Source organism: Lithobates pipiens, unplaced genomic scaffold (assembly GCF_037356315.1).
Source record: "Lithobates pipiens isolate NorthernLeopardFrog02 unplaced genomic scaffold, aLitPip1_a1.2 Scaffold_28, whole genome shotgun sequence".
Lineage (NCBI taxonomy): Eukaryota > Metazoa > Chordata > Amphibia > Anura > Ranidae > Lithobates > Lithobates pipiens.
In genome coordinates, this window is record NW_027507789.1 from 64750567 (window position 1) to 64771621 (window position 21055).

Here is a 21055-nt window from a genome sequence, read left to right on the forward strand (position 1 = left end):
TATCCTCTGCAAGTCCAAAGTGAGAGGTTTATTTTGCTCCCGCATCCCCCCCCCCCCCCCCCCCCTTCACAGCATATACTCACTTTTAGTTCACTCGTCCTTTTTAGTCTGTTTAGCTGCAAGGAAACATCCAGCACTTTAGGTATGGGCAAGAATATAACTAGTTTCAGCAGTGGTGCCTTGAGATTGGCCCAGAGCTGTCACATGGGAACAAGAATGTTGCTGGTGGGGAGAGCTAAGTGAACCTTTAGGCTGGGTTCACACCTATGCGATTTATTTTTATTTATTTATTTTCCCTGCATCCAATTCACATAGCAGGACAATGTGACCGGCTCTCTATGGAGCTGATTCACAAATCTCCGGGGCAGCTGCGGAGCGCATTGCACAGACACGCTGTGCGTCTTTCGCTCTGTTTCAGGGCCGAATTCAGGCAAAGATTCGGTCCTGCTTCGTCCCTGAACTGGAGAATGGGGACACGCAGCTTTCCTATGCGATCCACAGCCAGTTCCAGTGTGAACCAAGCCTTAGTCATGCAAGGATAACTAAAAGTTTTTTTTTTTACTTTGATACATCCATTATCGCATTAAATTTGTGGGTTTTTTTTTTTTTTGCATGTTGCCTGTAAATTTTAATATCTGTCATGCTTTTGTTTGCTTACAGAATAAATCTGCTTTAGCCTTCATTGAAGACTCTAAAGCCAGGGTGGTTGCATATGAGAAAGAGGTATGTAGTTATCCAAGCTACAGTTGACTCAAAAAAGTGTATTTTATAGCGATCAGGTCAGCTCAACATTCCATAGGCTTTTCAGAGCATTGCTCTGAGGGTAGCCAAAGGTATTGTCATATGTAGGCTTGTATGCAATCTTGAATCTTGAAGCAAGGATGAGTTCAAGGGGAAGTAAACCCACCATGGAAGCTGCCATCTTGGTCTCTGTTTAACCACTTCAATACAGGGCATTTTCAGCTTTCAGCGCTGTAACATTTTGAATTACAAATGTGCGGTCATGCAACACTGTACCCAAATGAAATTTCTCTTACATTCACCGACTGACACAGCTTGCATTACATTGAGAGGCTTTCGCACAAATTGGATACATATGAAAAATGCCGTCAGGTATGGGTCCTCTGGAGGACTTGTAGGGAGTCCATCAGGAAATTATAATGATTTATGGGAATTTAAGCAGAATCTGAATAAGACCTAATAATCTTTCAAAACATGATCTTTATGTGCTGCCATCATTTCCCCCCATTTTTGTGTTGTATTTGTTTTTGTGTTTTTGTTTTGTAAGCTTGTATAATGTATTTGTAAATGGACAGTATGATTATGCCATTAATGTATGCATATTTGTCGTTTTTTTCCCCTCCGGATTTTAAGGGAAATCCCATTTCAAAATTTGAAGGAAAAAACGGCATGTGGTCCCCCACAAACTCCATACTAATGTATTGGGTTTTTTTTTTTTTTTAACTCAGCTGGAGAGTGATCATTTAAGGATGAGGTGGCCAGCTTCCCGGCCCCCACCTTGCTGACCACTGCATGCTGATATATGTCAGCAAACTGGCGGAGCTAGTGCGCGCACGCCTGCCATGTACAGCACGGGCGTGCTCGCGGGTCCCGCAGACTCTAAGTCCACTGGTGTCCCGTGATCGTGCCACGGAGCGGGGAGATGCCTATGTAAACAAGGCATTTCCCTGTTCTGCCTAGTAACATGACGGGGATCTACTGCTCCCTGTCATCAGGCGCAGTGATCGCTGTCATGTCAGTGGTAGCCCATCACTACCTAGGACGCATGTAACCCCTTGATTGCCCCCTAATGTTTAACCCCTTCCCTGCCATTGTTATTTACACAGTAATCGGTGCATTTTTATAGTACTGATTGCTGTATAAATGACTGGTCCCAAAATAGTGTCAAGTGTCTGCCATAATGTTGCAGTCACGATAAAAATCGCAGATCGCCGCCATTACTAAAAAAAATAATAATAAAAATGTAATTTATAGCACAAAAAATAAAAACCGCAAAGGGGATTAAATACCACCAAAAGAGAGCTCCATTTTGTGTGTGTGTGTGTGTGTGGGGGGGGGGGGGGGGGGGGAGTAAAAAAAAAATGCTGTGGTCAGGAAGGGGGTAAATTCTTCCGGGGCTGAAGAGGTTAACCAGTTAAGGACCAAGCCTCTTTCTGAGATTTGGTGTTTACAAGTTAAAAACATAATTTCTCTTGTGTTCCCCGACTGACACAGCTCCTCTCTTAGACCATTGGGTTGTTACGCCACCTTCAGGAGAGGACTAGGCATAAAATGTTAACATGTAATAAAAACTAGAACTAAGGGGTGGTCACTTAGGTAAGAACCCCACAGCCTACCTTGTAGCTTCAGTTTTTTTTCTGCCTAGAAAAGGACCTAGGAACCCTGCGGGGCCATCGGCCCATTTTTTTTTTTTTTTTTTCTGCAGAAGCTTTGCACAAGATTAAAGATCCTGTGATCTGCTATCAACAGCTGGCTAAGTGACAGGCTGGATACTCTTATCCTTGTAGTCTCCCCAGCCTGGCCAGCGATTTGTGTGCAGACCAGAGCTCCGCGCTGGGTCAGCCACAACATGCCTCCGCTCCAGAGGCGGTCGGTGAGGGTAATTGCTCCGGGGCACACGTGTGACCAAGGAGCAGCTTGCTCTGTGGCTATTTTCCTGTAGTTCCGCATCCATTTTCTCTGTGATTATGTCCTTTATACTGGACGCGCGGCAGCCATTTTCTTGAAGCCCGAACACGTTTTTGGTCAGTTTCAGCACCATTCAGAGCAGTTCTGCACAGAACAGTGTGGTCTCCTATGCACCTGGCAGCTGACACAGGCACACCTAGCTGGACGGCGCAGATCTTGGTCAGGGTGGTGAGTCCTGCAGGAAAGAGCCTCTCAGCCAGCAACAGTTAGGAGGGTGGGACCATCACTGTCTTAAGTCCCCAACAGGTGGCAGACAGTGTATGGTCAGCATGGCTTCAGAAACAGGTGTTTCTGCCCCAAAATCCAGGCAATTGCAACCCATTTGCCTGCAGACAGTGCAGTGCCTCTGGACGCTTTGTCGGCGATCCTCAATTCGTTCATTGCCAAGATAAAGGTAGTAAAAAAACGGCCCTTGACACTCTCTCCCCCTGTTGTCCAGGGCTTCAGTGTCAGCAGTGGTGCTGAGGTGCCCGATTTGGCTAAAATGCTGGTCTGCTGACCTCTAAGAAAGCCCTGATGGATCTTCCCTTCATTGGATGACATTATAAAAAAAATGGCACAGGTGGTAAGAGTACACTACTCCCACAGGCCAGGAAGGCTAAGGAGCGGCTTTTTCGTCCGCCCAGGGCTTCGGCGCTTGCCCCAACCCGACAGGACGAACTCTGAAGGACCAAAGCGTCCCTGGAACCACAAGCCTGCTAGCAAAAGTGCTACCGCATGAAGGTTTGCCCCCCACCCGCAGCACGGGTGGGGGTCGCCTCAGGAAGTTTGCAGCCCGTAAACCTCTCGGCTGTCCGACCAATGGGTCTGTGATCTGATTTCCTCAGGCTACAAGATAGAGTTCCTCTCTTGACCACAAAACAGATTCTTCCCCCTCCAGCATACCTGTACTCCCGGCTTGCCGGGAGGCCCTATTGGGGGCTAAGGGACCTGCTGAGTCGCGCGGTGATAGTACCTGTTCCGGAATCGGAACGTTTCCAGGGGTTCTACTCAAACCTGTTTGGACGTACCCCTTCCTTTTTGGGGACTACAATCTTGGACCTAAAATCCCTCAATTACTTTGTAAAAGTACAGAGGTTCAGAATGGAATCCGTTCGTTCAGTAGTTGCTGCACTCCATCAAGGGGACTCCCTGGCGTCTTTGGACATCCAGGATGCATATCTGCACATTCCCATATGCCTTCGGCATCAGAGGTTTCTGCGATTTGCAGTTGGGGAAGCCCACTACCAATTTGTGGCTCTCCTTTTTGGTTTGGCTTCAGCCCCCCGAGTCTTTACCAAGGTATTGGCTCCTGTTTTGGCGTTTCTGCGGCAACGTGGGATCGTGATCTGCGATCTGAAATCGGTCTGCTCACTGAAGAAGAGGGTACCAGGGTTATGGTAGCTAGCTGCTGCCATAACAACGATATCCCTCTTTAAAGTGCCGACTTATATTGTCATGAGCCGGTCCGGAAGTGGTTAACCAACTATTCACACAGAATTTGAATCAATTAGTTTTTGACCGATTTCAAATTGCTCTGAAAATTTGGTATTTGTTAGAAAATCAAGAAACAAAACTAAAACACATTTTTCTGTACTGCACATAATGTTTTATCTGTAGAGTACAAACAAAATGATCACATTGTAGGGAAAGGGATATCGCCACTCCAGGTAGGACAGACAAAGGTGAAAAACTTCTCCCAGTTTAGAAGCCCAGGTGCTGGCAATGCATATAGCAATCAAAAATTAGAAGTAGTTCTGGACAGCCGCACTCCAAAGTAACCTTTGCCTTTTATTCAAAAAACTTCATCAAAAATACATGCCACAGCATAATGGACAAAAAAGCGTTTCACACTACAAACAGTGCTTAATCATAGCTTGATTAAGCACTGTAGTGTGAAAAGCGTAAGCTTTTTTTTATTTTATTTTTTTTTTATTTTTTTTATTTTTTGTCCACTCGTCTGGCATGTATTTTTGATGAAGTTTTTTGAATAAAAGGCAAAGATTTCTTTGGAGTGCGGCTGTCCAGAACTACTTCTTCTAATTTTTGATTGCAAAATTAAAACACTGGTCAGTTGTGACAAAGTTGCACTCATCCAAAGTCTCATTCAAAATCGTATCAAGTCGCAGGGCGAAGTTGCAAGCAAAATTTCACAATTTTTAACTTGCATTAGTGTGAATGGACTCTAAATTGGTGTATGAATGCTGTACTGTCTTACAGAACTAATTTATTTTCATGCAAAACTCAGTATTTATGCATTTGCTTTAAAAAAGTTTATCAACTAGCTATCAGACCAGGCTATCGCTTACCAATCAGTCCTCCAATTGGTCCTCCAATCAGTGTGGGTCTTGATCATGTGATCACTATGGCATAGTGATCCCAGGCAGGCTGAAAGTGAAATGCATAACTTTTTTTTTTTTTTTTTTTTGTGACCGGTGTGTTTTGAGGGCTTGATGCCCAGGTCAAATAACATCAATATGTAGCAGTCTTTATATAGATATGAATGGAAAAAGTTATGCCGCGCTAGGAAAAAACGTGAAAACAAATAAACTATATGTGAAACAGGCAGCAGTAATAGATGTGATATAACACCAAACAGATATACAAAAATGGAAAACTGCGCCAACCCTATACTAAAATAAATAACAAAAAATGGTGACAAAATATATAAGTAGTTATCATTAAATGATTATAACGATAAAAAAACACCTTAAGTGCATAAAAAACACAGTAATACATAAAGTAAAAATATCATAAACAAAAGTCCAGTCATGGAAAGTTCATAAGTGAGTCCGGATAAACGTTTGTGACACCACAGTGATTCAACACAATCCGAAAAGCGCATGAAGTGCCCGTCACCGTATATTCAATGCGCTTACCAGAAAATAAACAAATTAAGGCGTTTGTATATATTCGATGGGTCCCATCAAAAGATATCCTCCTTATTAGTAGGTCAGCTCTCCATCTCCTGATAGTACCTTCCAGATACCAATATATTTCGTGGTCCCAATAAGGAGCTCAGTAGTTCCCAAAAAAGAAAGGGACTAACATGGCATAATAACGTTTGGACAATTTATTAAAAGAAAAAGTAACACACTTACATGTGGATGGATAAAATACAGCTTGTATAAACGGTACATAAAAAGCCGGCCGGCAAACAGGAGCCCGTCCTCCTCTCCAACAACGTGGTAGCGTCACTGCGTGCCCTCCCAGACGCGTTTCGTCACACCTGACGTTGTCAATGGGGAACCACCTCCAGGTGGTGCCCACACACTGCATATGATCCCTGTGTAGCTCCCTAGCAACTAGGTTGCAAGTGTTATTCAACTACCAGCTGGGAAGAGATGGGCCAGAGCTCCACTTTTTTTTTTTTTTTCTTCTTTTTAAATCAGAGAGCCCAGAAAGCTTTAGTTCTGAATTAGCATGTTGATATTGGCTGGCACATTTAGGTTCTTGTGTTTGACTAGCCGATTCCATTTTTATCAAAGTGTAGCTAGGATTCTGCCAGTAACTGGTGCATCCAAAAGAGAGAACAGCAGTACCTTCAGGTTAATTTCCAGCAGTACATTTGAGATCCCCCCCCCAAATCCAAAAGTTCTTCAAGCACCCCCCACTGTTGTCAAGGTTGGGCTGTGACCTATGTTTTTAGCCCTGGTTGCATTGATGCGATTCGACATGTCAAATCGGCAGAAAATGCAGTGTCCGAATCGGTGCGGCGCCGCACCGTTTCCCAAATGTAGTTCCTGTACTACTTTTTGGTGATTTCGGGATGCAATTTCCATTGACGTCTGTGCAGAAACCCACACAGATGTCTGGAAAGGCCCCCTGAAGTCGGGACTGACATGGGGGGAATGAAATCGGGCGAGTTCTGCTGAACTCACCTGGTTTCATACCTGCAGTCAGTGTGAACCAAGGCTCCCTGTTCTTTTTGTTTTCCAGTACTCCATCCATTGAGCTTTCTGACCAATATGAGGCAAGCGTAGCGGAGAGAGATCGGCATAGCACTCTCGAGCTCTAACTTATGTTTACAGAATAGTGTATCCCAGCTTGTTGGTGTCCTGGAGGTGCAGTTCCATCTTCCCTTTTGCCACTTTGGTTTCTGCTGGAAGCCTACAGGTTTGTTTTAAAAGAAACCTGTCCTGAGATAAATATGTAGATTTAATGTGTTGATTGGCTAAGGGTATTTTATTAATGGTGTGGTCTGTTCCCAGATGGGACGTTCTCTACAGTTTTCCTGTAACAGATGACTTAATTTCTGTGATTTTTATTTTTTTGTGTATGCAGCTTGAAAAATTTAAGAACATGATTCCGTTTGAGGAGATGACAATTGCAGATGTAACGGAAGCTTTCCCTGAAGCCAAGCTGGACAAAGAGAAATATCCCTACTGGCCACACAAGCCCATTGCTGAACTTTAAGAAGCACAGAAACACCAATTTATCTATCAATAAATCCTCTGTAAAGATTGTTTTCTTGAGTTTTTTTTTTTTGTTGTAGTTTGTAACTGATTGACTAAAGATTTTGGCTTGATGGTAAGGGAAAAACCATATGAGGGTATAGATATGGAGGCACGTGCAAAGTTTGACACAGTGGGTATCTTTACTCAGGGCAACCTCATCTTTTACTAAATTTTGTAAATATTTTGAGTACTAAAGTTAAAATGTATTTTTTACTGAAATTTTGCACTTGATGCACAGTTGCATAAATATCATGTGGTATAAAAATTGGAACTACCACTTTTTAATCTTCAGGTTTGCTGTTTTCAGAAAATGGGGGGGGGGGGGTTTAACTACATTGAGGGGAAAAAGTATTTGACCACTGACAAAGAAATGAACAGTCTATATAATTTTAATGGTAGGTTTATTTAACAGTGAAACAGAAAAATAAATCCAGAAAAACACATTTCAAAAAAAGATATAAATTGATTTGCATTTTAATGAGTGAAATACGTTTTTGATCCCTATAAATCGGCAAGATTTCTGGCTCCCAGGTGTCTTCCCTACAGGTAATGACCCCTTTAAATGGAGTGCCCCTCCTCTGTTACCTGTATAAAAGACACCTGTCCACAGAAGCAATCAATCAGATTCCAATATCCACCAAGAACAAAGAGCTGCCCAAGAATGTCGGGGAAAAGAGGCTGGAATGGGTAACAAGATCACCAAGCAGCTTGGTTAGAGGGTGACAACAGTTGCTGTGATTATTTGCAAATAGAGGAAACCCCAAAATAACTGTCAAGCTCCTTCTGTCTGGGGCTCCATGCAAGATCTCGCCTATCAATGATAACGATGAGGAATCGGCCCAGAACTACACAAGAGAACCTTGTCAATAATCTCAAGGGAGCTGGGACCATAGTCACCAAGAAAACAATTGGTAACACACTACGCTGTGAAGGAATAAAATCCTGCAGCACCCACAAGGTCCCCCTGCTCAAGAAAGCACATGAACTGACCTGTCTAAAGTTTGCTAATGAACATCTGAATGATTCAGAGAACTGGGAGAAAGTGTTGTGGTCAGATGAGACCAAAATGAAGCTCTTTGGCATCAACTCAACGTGTTTGGAGTAGGAATGCTGCCTATGACCCCAAGAATACTATCCCCACTGTCAAATGTGGTGGTGGAAACATGCTTTGGGTATGTTTTTCTGCTAAGGAGACGATGGTACTATCAAATCTTGGGTGAGAACCTCTTTCCCTCAGCTAGGGCATTGAATGGGTACTCCAGCATGACAATGACCCAAAATACACAGCCAAGGCACTAAAGAAGTGGCTCAAGAAGTTCAAAGGGATGTTAACGTTTAGTGAATTTGTCCTTTTAAACTTTTCTATAAGTACAGTCTTTTATTGGTGCAATATATTTTGAGATTGACAAAAAAAATTTGAATTTTAGTATGTTTACACAAATTTTAAAAAATGGCTCTGGTAGCAAAAGGGTTAACACAGAGACAAAAACCAAAAAAATAAAATGGTCTTATCACATTCTAGTTATCAGTATATTATGTTTATTGAACAGTGGCAACCAAAATTAAAGCATTCCTCCTTGGTTTAGTCATAAGTTTACGTGGTCCATTTGATGACTATTGTTACAAAAAATGCAGCAACTACCACAAGATGACTGTAATACAGCCACACCTCCAGTCTCTCCTGTATATCTTCCCGTTCTGCATCCAGATTTTCCTTGTTCTGCAGCGACACGATGTATGCTTTTATTAACTGTACATCTTGAAGCATCCTTTCCAATACAGAAATGGTATGATCCCCATCTACCAGCTCTTCATCCACTGGTTTAGCATCCCTGGAGCAACACTTGGGGAAGATTCCTGGCAAAATATATACACATCTTTTTAGTATGGACTTTTAACTGCATTGCACCCTGCTCCAATATATCGATTATGCACAACTGTCATGAAGTTGAGGACAATTGTACTGTTGGTACAACTATCCTTTAATCCATACTCCCATCTCACGGGGTGCTACCCTTCTGGATAAATACATACCTTCCTCCCCAATCCAGCGCTTTTCAAGAAGACTGGACTGCTGAAGGCCTTCATGCAAATGAATGGGGTTATGGAGCGCATGTGCCCTCATAGAAGGACCCAGCGGAGAGGATTTTTCTGAAAATAGATCAAGGAGGAACACAGTTATTTATCCAGGTGGGCGGCACTCAAGAAAACACTTTGTGAAAGGCTAATTACATGCCTTTTATTATTCTCCCAATTCATGAATATGAATTCTACACACCTGAAGCAAGCAAGGAGCTAAATTCTAAAGCACGCCATATGCTTCATAAATGTGCAGGTTTTGTTTGCACTTTTAAAGTGTTTTTTATATATATATATATATATAACAATTTTTTATAAAAATATCAAATGTGTCTATACTTGCTCTGTGCAATGGTTTTGCACAGAGCAGTCTCAATCCTCTTCTTCTGGGGCCACCTGCCGGTGCTCTTGGCTCCTCCACTGCATTGGGTGCCCCCAGCGAAAGCCGCTTTCTCCCAATTCCCGTTACTGCATCCATTAACAGACTGTGGGACTCAGCCCCTGCCCCTTGCAACACCAGGTTTTGATTGACCGCAGTGGGAGCCAATCGTTTCCGCTGCTATCAATCTGTTCAATGATGAGAGAGACAGTGGCAGAAGCTTCTGCGCTCGTGCACATCCCTGGATCAGCTGGGCTCAGGTAAGGGGGGGCGGCTCTAGGGGGCAGCTGCAGCACACTCTGCTGAGATGGAGTCCTGCTCTCCTCTGATTGGATGCAAACGAACCGACTGTCTGTTTTCATCTGATCCGCCAGACGGAGGTTAAATAGGGTCACCATCCATCTCAACTTCACGGACAGGATCGGATAGCAGTGGGTGTCAGCGGACTTTTCACCACTGACATCCGCCGCTCCATAGGAGTGAATGGAGGCTCTGATCGGGTCTGTCTGAAAAACTGACAGGCAGACCCAATGAAAGGGACCTAAACTAGGTCTTGCCAAGGTAAGGCTTGTTTTACTAATCTGCTCTTCATGGGCTTATTTAAAAAAAAAAAAAAAAGTGTTAAATGTGTGAAGTGTGGGGGTGTGGCCTGGAGGGCGATGGAGTAGGGCATCTGTGGTGAGAGCTCCGCTTGCCCACAATAATCTGGCCGATATCCTGCTCTAATCCTGCCAGCCTTATCAGCACCTACCTACCGGCGGACCCGCCCTGCTCCCAGTGCAGCCATCAGAGCTTTGCAGCACCGCCACAGCTCCTCTTCCTCATCCGGTGTCAGCTAGCAGGACCGGAGTGGTGGCCACTACAATAGCTCTAACTGCCTCCCCTGGATGCCCTCTGCCTGATACATCCACTGGACGGTCTGGGGCTTCTATTGTGGTGCTTTTTATTTGTTGGTAGTGGCCTGGGGGACAGTCCGACGGCCTCTGTCTAGCTCCCGGTGGCCATCTTGCTCCACCCTGCGGATGGCCTGGCAAGCAATTACAGGTATCTCTGTACATTTTTAAAGCCAGGTTCCCTCTCCCTACAGCCATTGAATCTTGACATTAATTGACTGGCACCCACAGCCTCCTTTGGGACACTCCCAGACTGCGACGGGAGAAGGATATTAAGGAGCCAGCCTGGTAAACGACAGCCATCTTGGTATCTCTGGATCTCTTGGAGATCTCTGAGGCTGCTGACAAACTTGCCAGGTACCGCAGGCTTGGAGAAGACCAACAGGCTACAGAAGGCTCAGGCGCATCCTTGGATATGGAGCACTCTGAGGCGGCCACCAACAAAAGGTCCTTGATGCTATCGCCTTGTGCCAGTGCACGCTTACCACCAAAATCGAGGGGGTCAAAATTGATGTATCTCTTATCAGACAGGATCTCTCTGCCCTGCGGGACCGTGTGGCGGTCTATAAGTAGAGCGTAAGATATTTTGCACCCTCTGCAACATACTACTGACGAGGTGCGTCGTCGGCTACAACAGATCTGTGCAAAACGGGACGACATGAAGAATCGCCTCCGGAGATGTAGCCTCCACTTTATTGGCCTTCCTGAGAATGCTGAGGGCAACGACCGGCAAGCTTCCTTGAAAACTTCCTGACATCCAATTTTGGCAGAGATGCATTCTCTGTGATGTTCACGGTAGAGAGAGGCCATCGAATCCCTGCCCGCGCTCCTCTTCAAGGAGCTCGACTGCGTACCCTGATAGCGAAATTTTTACATTTCAGAGATCGCAACAAGATCCTCCGCCTGACCAGAGAGAAGGGAAATATCCCCCATTCCAACGTTCATGTGGCTGTCTTCCTAGACTTCTCCAATGAGGTGCAGCGACAACGGTCCAGGTTCCAATAAGTTAAACGACGCCTCCGTGTTCTACACCTCAAATATGTCATGTTATACCCTGCAAAGCTTTGCGTGGAGTGCGATGGCCGAACCCATTTCTTTGAGGACCCCGAACTGATATCCACTTGGATCGATCAGAGGGATCGCCGGGCCTGAACATGACGTACCGTATACAAGCTGTGAGTACTCTAAACTTCCACCCCTTCCGCTCCTCTTCTATACCCGCAATGCTGTTTAACCTCATCCTAAGGTTTACCTCCTTAATGAGTGCATTGCATATGCATGTTTTCTGGAGGAGCGGGTGGACAGACATGGTAATTCTTTTCCATACCACACCGGATCTCGCAACATGCCGGCAACATTCGGGTGCCTTTATTGGTCCCCGTCTCCCCCACGTCTGAGAGAGACTGGCTAAGGATAGCATACTGAATGATGCTGTGAATTCCTGTTCCGCCTTAATTATTGCTCCGCTGGCAAGCGGGACCCCTCCCTACATGGCTGTAATTGTGCTGTACTTATGTGGCTCCTGCACCCCATGCGCTTCTCAGAGAAGAAGTCTCCCCCCCTAGCATCTTTGTGAATTTTCTCACCCCCCCACCCGTTTACCGGACTGTTTTCTATTCCCCTGTTTTTTATTTTCATCTTGGGTATCTATGCTTCCTTGAAATTAAGTCCCTTGCCTCTAATGGGCCCCACCTGTTGATACCTGGTTATGGGATACTATGCCCATGCCGCGTTGGGGAGGCAGTGGCCTGGGAGGGATGGGAAATGTTGTGGGTATTCGTTTTTCTATACCAACATATTTACAAATGTTTGCTTATGCTAAAGGTACTATGTTATTGTCATATATGCACTATCAATATTGGTTGTTAATGAGGTTTATGCTATCAGATGTGTCTGTGTCTGCGCGGCTGGTCCTAGTCCAACTGCTGTCTATTATGCACGCCATATATCCGCCATAGAAAGATTTTTTGGGAAAACGACAAGAGATTATACATGGAACATCATAACCATGATTCACCTACAAGTCACCCAACAGAATGATGGACTGTCTTGATACCAGTTTTATATAAAATACAAATATTTATTATTGATTATAAAAAGTTTTTTTTTACCAAAGTACAAAGGGGGGGGGGAGAAAAGAAAAAAAGAAGTTTTTTATACATGCATAAATAAATACATATATATTATAGCTATAACATAGACAAGGTTTGTTACAACAGTATTTTGTGTCCAATACGGTCGTTGGTTTCTCTACTAGTTTCGCGACTACTCTGTCGCTTCTTCAGGAGACCTTGTTTGTCTAGAATAGAATTTATCACTAATTATTCAACGATAACATAGATACAACACATATTTTTCAGAGTATTTGATGTATTTTTTACAAAAGGGTAAAGGTTTTTTACAAACACTAAATGTGCAGCTCACCACCGTATGGATAACTCAGGACATCTGGAATTCGGGTAGTCCATGCCAAGCCAGGCAGTGACCACCCTTTGGGGCGGACACGGGAGGTTTTAAAGTCAGCTACAAAACAACAATCAAGAGTGTCTAAGCGTTAGAAGTATATACATATATATATAAACTGTGTCATCCCTGTGGTGACTGTTCTAGATGTCCCTGGATCTTAGAGGCTACTACATATAGTCTCCCAAATGGAGAGGCTTTTACTCCAATGTTCCATGCCAGCTGTGACACAAAGGGTGTTGTTTACATAATGATATGCGCTTGTGGGGCATTTTACGTAGGCAAAACCATTAGAGAGTTTCGCCAACGTATAGGCGACCATCTTTACTACTCATCGGGCGGTAAGCTTACCGCAGTTGGTCGCCATATAGGCATTTACCATAGGTACCAGCCCCAAGTGGTAAAATTCTTTATACTTGAAGTGATCCATGAGGACACCCGGGGTGGGGACTGGGATAGAGAAATTTTAAAACGAGAAACCCTATGGATAGAACGCTTAGACGCTCTGGTCCCGCCAGGATTGAATGAAACAAAAACATATAAATACTTTCTTAAATAATAATAAAAACAAGAAATATATGGAAAACAAACTGTTTTTTCACTTGCCCTTTGCATTTTTAGTTATCATATAAGTTCCACTGCTCATCCTAGTCCTCTAATCTGCCAGGTACCCTTTGAGCCTACCTCGGTGCTTTCCGTCCTTGACATCCCAAAATAAATAATAAAAAAATTCTTTTGGTGCAGGCTAACGGTATACTATATGGACTAACTGTCCCTGTTGCCTTAAGCACCTCATGCGATCTATTTATATATTGAATTATTATTAAACTTGTTTGTATCTTTCCACAGATAAGTTGAAGTAATGGTGAGAGTTTACATATACTATGACATGTGTGTAAAAATGTAGCCAATGTTTATAGTTGTAAATTTATCTTTTTCTGCTCATCTATCTGCTTATATGCATTGTTCCACATTTAAAAACGAGGTGTGCAATATCTAAACCGTGTGATGTCCAGGTACAATATGGAGGATGGGAGGAGACTCCCAGGGGCGGGCACGCGCCTCTCCGGCGGCCCTGATAGGCCCCCATAGCAATGGGCGGGATCGGGTCCGCTTTAGCGATGAGTCACTGAGGTTTCCTTGGTGACCATCGCTGCTGTGCGTCGCCACGGTGTTGGCGCACGCGCAGTAGGAGCGGCGGACCCGGCGACGTCATAGCCCGGCGCCTGCGCCGGATCTCTGACGCCGCCGGGTTGGAGGTTAAAAGAGCGCCATCATGGCGCTCTTTTACAGCGGACAGAACGGAGGACACAGAGCCTCTGACCGGATTTATCGCCTGGTCTGAGGAATGCAAGATGAAGGCTACTAATAGGTATGAGCTCCTATACATTCTGGGCATTTTAGGTGTAATACATATATATAGATGGTCGGCTGATGGTAATAATTTCCTTATTAGGCTAATAATATACACTCTGGATTGACTGGGCAAAATCTTTGGACCCCTCCTGAAAGAGGTGTAATATCCATACATATTGGATCCAGCACATGTATATTTTCCTAAATGTGTTTCCTGGCGCACTACCTGAGCCTCAGTACTTAATGAAAGAACCGCAATATTTACCTATGCTGCATCATCTTTAAGGCATTTGGCTATACGGGTATGTAGTTTTCTACATTCATAATGTGACACAAATAATTATGCCTCAGCAATATAACCTACTTATATATTTATATATATATGTATATACTTCTAACGCTTAGACACTCTTGATTGTTGTTTTGTAGCTGACTTTAAAACCTCCCGTGTCCGCCCCAAAGGGTGGTCACTGCCTGGCTTGGCATGGACTACCCGAATTCCAGATGTCCTGAGTTATCCATACGGTGGTGAGCTGCACATTTAGTGTTTGTAAAAAACCTTTACCCTTTTGTAAAAAATACATCAAATACTCTGAAAAATATGTGTTGTATCTATGTTATCGTTGAATAATTAGTGATAAATTCTATTCTAGACAAACAAGGTCTCCTGAAGAAGCGACAGAGTAGTCGCGAAACTAGTAGAGAAACCAACGACCGTATTGGACACAAAATACTGTTGTAACAAACCTTGTCTATGTTATAGCTATAATATATATGTATTTATTTATGCATGTATAAAAAACTTCTTTTTTTCTTTTCTCCCCCCCCCCTTTGTACTTTGGTAAAAAAAACTTTTTATAATCAATAATAAATATTTGTATTTTATATAAAACTGGTATCAAGACAGTCCATCATTCTGTTGGGTGACTTGTAGGTGAATCATGGTTATGATGTTCCATGTATAATCTCTTGTCGTTTTCCCAAAAAATCTTTCTATAGTCAATATATTAAGGATGAGGATACCACATACCCTTTTTCTTTTTTTGTAAAATAGGCACAATAGTATAACTATCTTTATAGGGTGGATAATACACCCAGGACATATTTGTGTCCGATTCTCTGTTCGGATTTTTTCCGGCAATTTTTTGGTGCCTTATAACCATTTTTTATAAATTATTTGGCCACTAGTGAGTTATAAAACCTCACAACTACTAATCTCACCAAACAGCTTTTTTCAAGGTGTCATAATTGGCGGCCTGTGTTCAGGCTCAGAGGACCAGCAGCATGATGGACATGGTAGGTTCTGATTGGTCGGAATTTATGTTATCTATTAAAACAGGCTGTTTAACAAACTACAAAATTGAGGATGAAACAAAAATATTTTTGGAAAGGATGTTTGGTTTGCTTAAGAAGAAGTCACATCTGCATTGGCATACACAGTATTTCGAACAATACATTAGAGAAGAAATTTGCCCACTTGGTCTTCGGATTCAAATTTTTCCGACTATTAAAGATCCATCTCCTGATTTTAAAAAAGACTGGGAGAACATATTAACCAGATGTAGTTTAGAACTAATGACTAAATTAACGATACAATACCATGCAGATATGGCTTCTCTAGATGGGGAAATTGAACGCCTCAATGAACAATTCTCTAAAACTATGGAATCACCCACCTTTAGGGAAAAATGGAAAGAGGTCAGGGAACGTATAGAAATACTAAACAGAGAGATTATTGTCAAAAAGCAAGGCAAATTTGTCCAGGACAAGCTTGCCTTTTCTGAAGGCTATGCCTACAAATGGGGCAATAAATTAATAAGAAGAAAATTCTCACGGACACGAGCACCTAAAGAAACACTCGCTACTATGGATTACACTGAATCTGATTCTTCAGTCTCATCTCTCTCTTCACAGGTCACTAATGTGAATTTACGCGCACCGGGTCCCCCCCGTAAGAGATCACTCACTGGTGGAGGCCATCCAGCGAAGGACTCCAAAAAAGGCAAGAAAACGGGTAAAACCGCTAAAACAATTTCACCAGCACACGTAGACTCACATGGTCAAAGCACTAGCACACAAATATCGACCCTGCACAATATTATTCCAAAAATATTGCATGCTAACACACAGGCCGCACCTTCAAACCCTAGTGGTTTTTTTCCTCCGGCCACACCCGACCCACACCGACGAGGGAGTCTAGACGCATTTATGCTAAGAACTCCTCTACCTCATTAGATGCAAATCATTCTAAAATCAACTCTCAGACGAATAACTTAAATATCATAAACCTTACCCCTTACCCTTTGACCCATGATGAAAAGTCAGTTCTTCAATTGGGACTTGGGTTCAGTCCATCTGAACTGTAAGGATTAAGGGGTGTCAAAACAAAATGGTTGACCTTATGTCTTACTAAATACTTGTATTTTTCTATCCTTCTCTGTAAAATAAGGATTCGTCATCTATTGTCACGTACTCATCAAGAAGAGGCCGCATCAGCCCTAAAAAGCAGTCTACGCCCAGAAGATTGTCTTATCAGCTGATAACACCCGGAGAATTGTCTTTCCTTTGCAAAAATGTTGTTTTTTTTACATTTGCTGATGTTTGCCCTTTTCTGTCTATAAAAGATGTAATAAAGAAGCCTCAGAGCCAGAGAAAGTCAGAGACAGTCAGAGTTAACGACGGACTTCTGAGCAGAAATACTGAATAATACCTCTGTGTCTCTTTGCTCGGATAAGAACTCTAACTAACAATTGGGAAACGGTAACATAACCTGACAAATAGGTGACTTGTTGAGGTCACACCTAACATTTCTGGCGCCGCGAATAGGGACTCGCTGAAGAAACTACAAGAGGCGAACGAACATAAGGACGGAACGAAATGGTCGGGCACATCAAGAACCACAGACAAATCCTGCGCAGGTAAGAAAAGCTTTATTTTCTTATAAACTCTGTGCTTCTTAGATTTGTGCCCACCTGATCTGTCTGAATTGTTCTTCAGGTAAACACCAACCTCTGTAGTAAGTCTTGAACTTAATATTTTGGCTTATGTTACCGTTGTTTCTTGTCTGTCTACTTGTCATCTGTCTGTTGTGAATGAGATAAGCCCTGTTTGTATGGTGTGAATTGAAACATATATCATCCCAATGGGTAACGGAATGCGCCCTTAACTCGTAAGAGTACTTTGGGGGTCCGACACTTAAGTTTGATATACGCTTTTTGATTCATGAGCCTAAAAACGGGTTGAAAGTATAAGTCCTGACTGCCTCGATAAAGCAGGAATAAGAAACGAATGCTGAGAGATTCCATGGTAATGGGAAGGGAAATAAGGTCTCCACAAAGTCCCGGAGATCTAGTCATATGTGTTTGGCCACCAAAAGGGAATGCTTGTATATGTTGTAGCTGTCAGTCTGGTCATAATATTTGTCAGTTGGCTAGCATATAAAGTAATTCGATCTCATCCAGGAGAGGTTTTTAGTATTTTGGCACCCTAGGAGGAGAAGGCAACGAGACACTTAGTAAGTGATCCAAACGCCACCTAGGCAGGACTGTCAAAATGGGCCAGACACATGGTAAACCCCAGGAGGAATCTCAGAAATGTTATGCTGTTAAAGACATAATTACAATGTTGTATGGGAAGGATAAGGCACAGGGCACAAATAGGATTCTCAAGAAATTGGGGATGGATGGAGAAAATGGATTAAGTGTAGAAGGTTGGGAAGAAATAAAGAAAGACAGACAGGGAGAGATATTGCAGAACAGATGGGTATCACAAATACAATGTTTAATTAAGGTTTCCAACAGGGCTGAAGAGGAGGGATGGGAGTATTGTCAGGAAAAGGGTGGATGGGATATGAAGGTCCGACACAAAAGTCTTCCTTCTGCTCCCGGCGATAGGGTTAATACGGGAGATACTCCACCTCCTTATAACACTACCACACCAGGTAATGAAAGACCAAAACTTTATCCTTCCTTAAGAGGAAGAGGATGGGTATGCCGAGTATGCGGTACCCAGAATACAGACTGGGCACAGGAATGTGTGCATTGCGGCGCTCAAAGACCAGAGCCCGTAGCTCCAGTCCATAGTCGGACTAGGGTAATACAAGTAAATAATCCAAATGCGGGTCAAGCAGGACAGCCACCTACAGTGACCCGACAAGTCGTTCTGAGGACATGGACACCTTGGTCGGCTGACACTCTTATGGCATTAATACAGAATGCTCCTGATCCCGTAGCAAAACCTGCCGCATTCTGTAGATTCGTGACACAATTACTAGACACACATGAAGCAACTTGGCAAGATGGGGAAGATATATGTAGACATAAAATGACACTAACGATGTTTAATCAATTTATGAATGAAATTGCTCCACATAGACCACAAGGGGATCCAGCGGCAGATCCACCAGGAGTACATCCCCGTCATATAGACTCTAGACCCCTGTTTATTGCTCAGTTACGAGAATTTTGCCAAGGGAAACAGCAGGAAAGGGGTTCGACAGCGCCCATAAAACAGGCCCCAGGTCAGACTGTTACAGAATTTTACCTCAACATGGAAAGCATGATGGCTGACGAAGGTCTAGATTTAGCCTTACCCGTCACCATTAGGGCTTTCAATCGACAGTTTATGGAAGGACTAGTACCCCAAATAGGTGACAAACTGAAGGCATGTACTCCCGAATGGAGAGCCATACGGGACAGAGGAACATTGTTGCAGAAAGCACAAGGCATAGAGGCTGATTTAGCAGAAACTAAACCCAGAAGGACACCGGGAGTTAACACTGTTGCCCGGGTCAATGAAGGAGGGAATTCCTTCCGTAAACCTCTTACCTGTTATTACTGCAACAAGGTGGGACATATAAAAAGAGACTGTAGGAAAAGGATAAAAGACGAACAGGAAGGAAACACGGACAGAGACACGAGGGACTACAGACAGAGGCGTACCAATGATAGGGACGATCCGACTGCATGACTTGCCCCAGTCCTAGCTGAATCAGAGAACAAAATGCTCCACATGTTGATGAAGGTGGAAGGTAAACATATTCCTTGTTTGGTTGACACAGGAGCGTCACGCAGTCTGTTGTCTGATTCAGTAGTCCCTCCACACATGACGTCCCGTGACACCATACCCATAAGTGGTTATGACGGACTCCTGACTGATGCCCCACTGACTAAACCTTTAAAAGTAAAGATAGGAAATCACATGTTTTTGTCACGCTTTTTGATTTCCAGAGGAGCTCCCACTAATTTATTAGGAGCAGACATTCTTCAGAAAATAGGAGCGAACATTACTTATCACCCAGATGGCATGGTCACCCTAGCAATAGGAGATGACCCAGAGGGTATAGAAATCTGTAGTAAAATACAATGCTTGGAAGAAGAACCAGAACCGTCCAATACGCCCTCACCGGAAATAGACCAAATTCTGTCTAGCCTTCCGGAAGGGTTATGGGAAACACATCCAGCAGACGTTGGGCTTCTGCCCATACCCCCGGTTACTCTACAGCTGATTCCAGGAGCAGTTCTCCCTCAGCAGAAACAGTACCCACTCAGTGCGCCCCAGGAAGCAGCTATAGAACTACAAGTGGAGGCTCTACTTAAAAGTGGAGCATTAAAAGAAATACAATCACCAGCCAATACCCCATTGTATCCAGTTAAGAAAAAGACATTGGGGGATGGCCCAATAAGGTATAGGATGGTACAGGACTTAAGGGCAATAAACAAAATATTGGCCCCAATAACGCCATTAGTACCGAACCCGCATACCTTACTGTCAGAAATACCATCAGATAGCTCCTCATTTACAGTTGTAGACTTGGCAAATGCTTTCTTTTCTGTACCCCTGGCGGAGGAATGTCAACCATGGTTCGCGTTCCGCCTTCGAAACCGTCAGCTAACCTGGACACGCCTACCTCAAGGAATGGCGCATTCGCCAACTCTATACTCACAAGCCCTGCAGACAGTGTTAGGAGAATGGCAACCACCTGACACTTGTGTATTGTTGCAATATGTAGATGACCTATTGTTATGTTGTCCGGATAACGATACTTGTTTAAAAGCCACTCTATCATTGTTACAATTCCTGGCTGAAAAAGGGTGCAAGGTGAATAGAACTAAGTTACAGGTATGTCAGAAAAAGGTTGTCTTTTTGGGCCACTGTATATCCCAGGGTACTCGACATCTCACTGAAGACCGAGTCCAGGCCATAAGACAAATGAATATCCCACGCAATTTTAAGCAACTTCGTATGTTTCTGGGAATGGTGTCATATTGTAGACAATGGATACCACATGCCAGTTCTCTGATGCAGCCATTATATGATTGCTTGAAAATAGTACCCTATGTACTCACAGAAGCAGGTCATGAATCTTTTAGCACCTTAAAAAGGTTACTAATTTCGGCACCTGCGATCGGGATCCCTGATTATACCAAAACATTTCATTTGTACATTGCTGAAATCACGGGACACGCAACAGGGGTGTTGACACAACAACACATCAAACAAAGGCCGGTAGCATACTTCTCGGCGGCCCTCGATCCTGTCTCTAGAGGATCACCGTCCTGTGTACGAGCAGTTGCAGCAGTGTCAATTATCATTGACAAATCCTCAGAAATTGTCTTAGACAATCCTGTAGTGGTACATACCACACATGACATACACGCCATCTTATCACAGGTCCAACCAAAACACATATCAATGGCAAGGCAGCTGCGTCTACAATGCACTTTGCTCCTACCCCCCAA

At 43.5% G+C, this 21055-nt stretch overlaps 2 protein-coding genes across 2 annotated transcripts in view; one reads left to right on the forward strand and one right to left on the reverse strand.

Annotated features, from left to right (window-relative positions):
* ATP5PD (ATP synthase peripheral stalk subunit d) overlaps positions 1 to 7154 on the forward strand; it is a 22985-nt gene extending 15831 nt beyond the window's left edge. Inside the window, exons 5-6 of the mRNA XM_077459332.1 lie at positions 661 to 723; positions 6973 to 7154. Coding sequence (XP_077315458.1) covers positions 661 to 723; positions 6973 to 7104 — 195 coding nt within the window. The 3' untranslated portion in view covers positions 7105 to 7154. The remainder of the gene's footprint in view (positions 1 to 660; positions 724 to 6972) is intronic.
* A 375-nt stretch (positions 7155 to 7529) lies between these two features.
* LOC143935449 (5-hydroxytryptamine receptor 3A-like) overlaps positions 7530 to 21055 on the reverse strand; it is a 67898-nt gene continuing 54372 nt past the window's right edge. Inside the window, exon 9 of the mRNA XM_077459330.1 lies at positions 7530 to 9002. Within this exon, the coding sequence (XP_077315456.1) occupies positions 8740 to 9002 (263 nt within the window). The 3' untranslated portion in view covers positions 7530 to 8739. The remainder of the gene's footprint in view (positions 9003 to 21055) is intronic.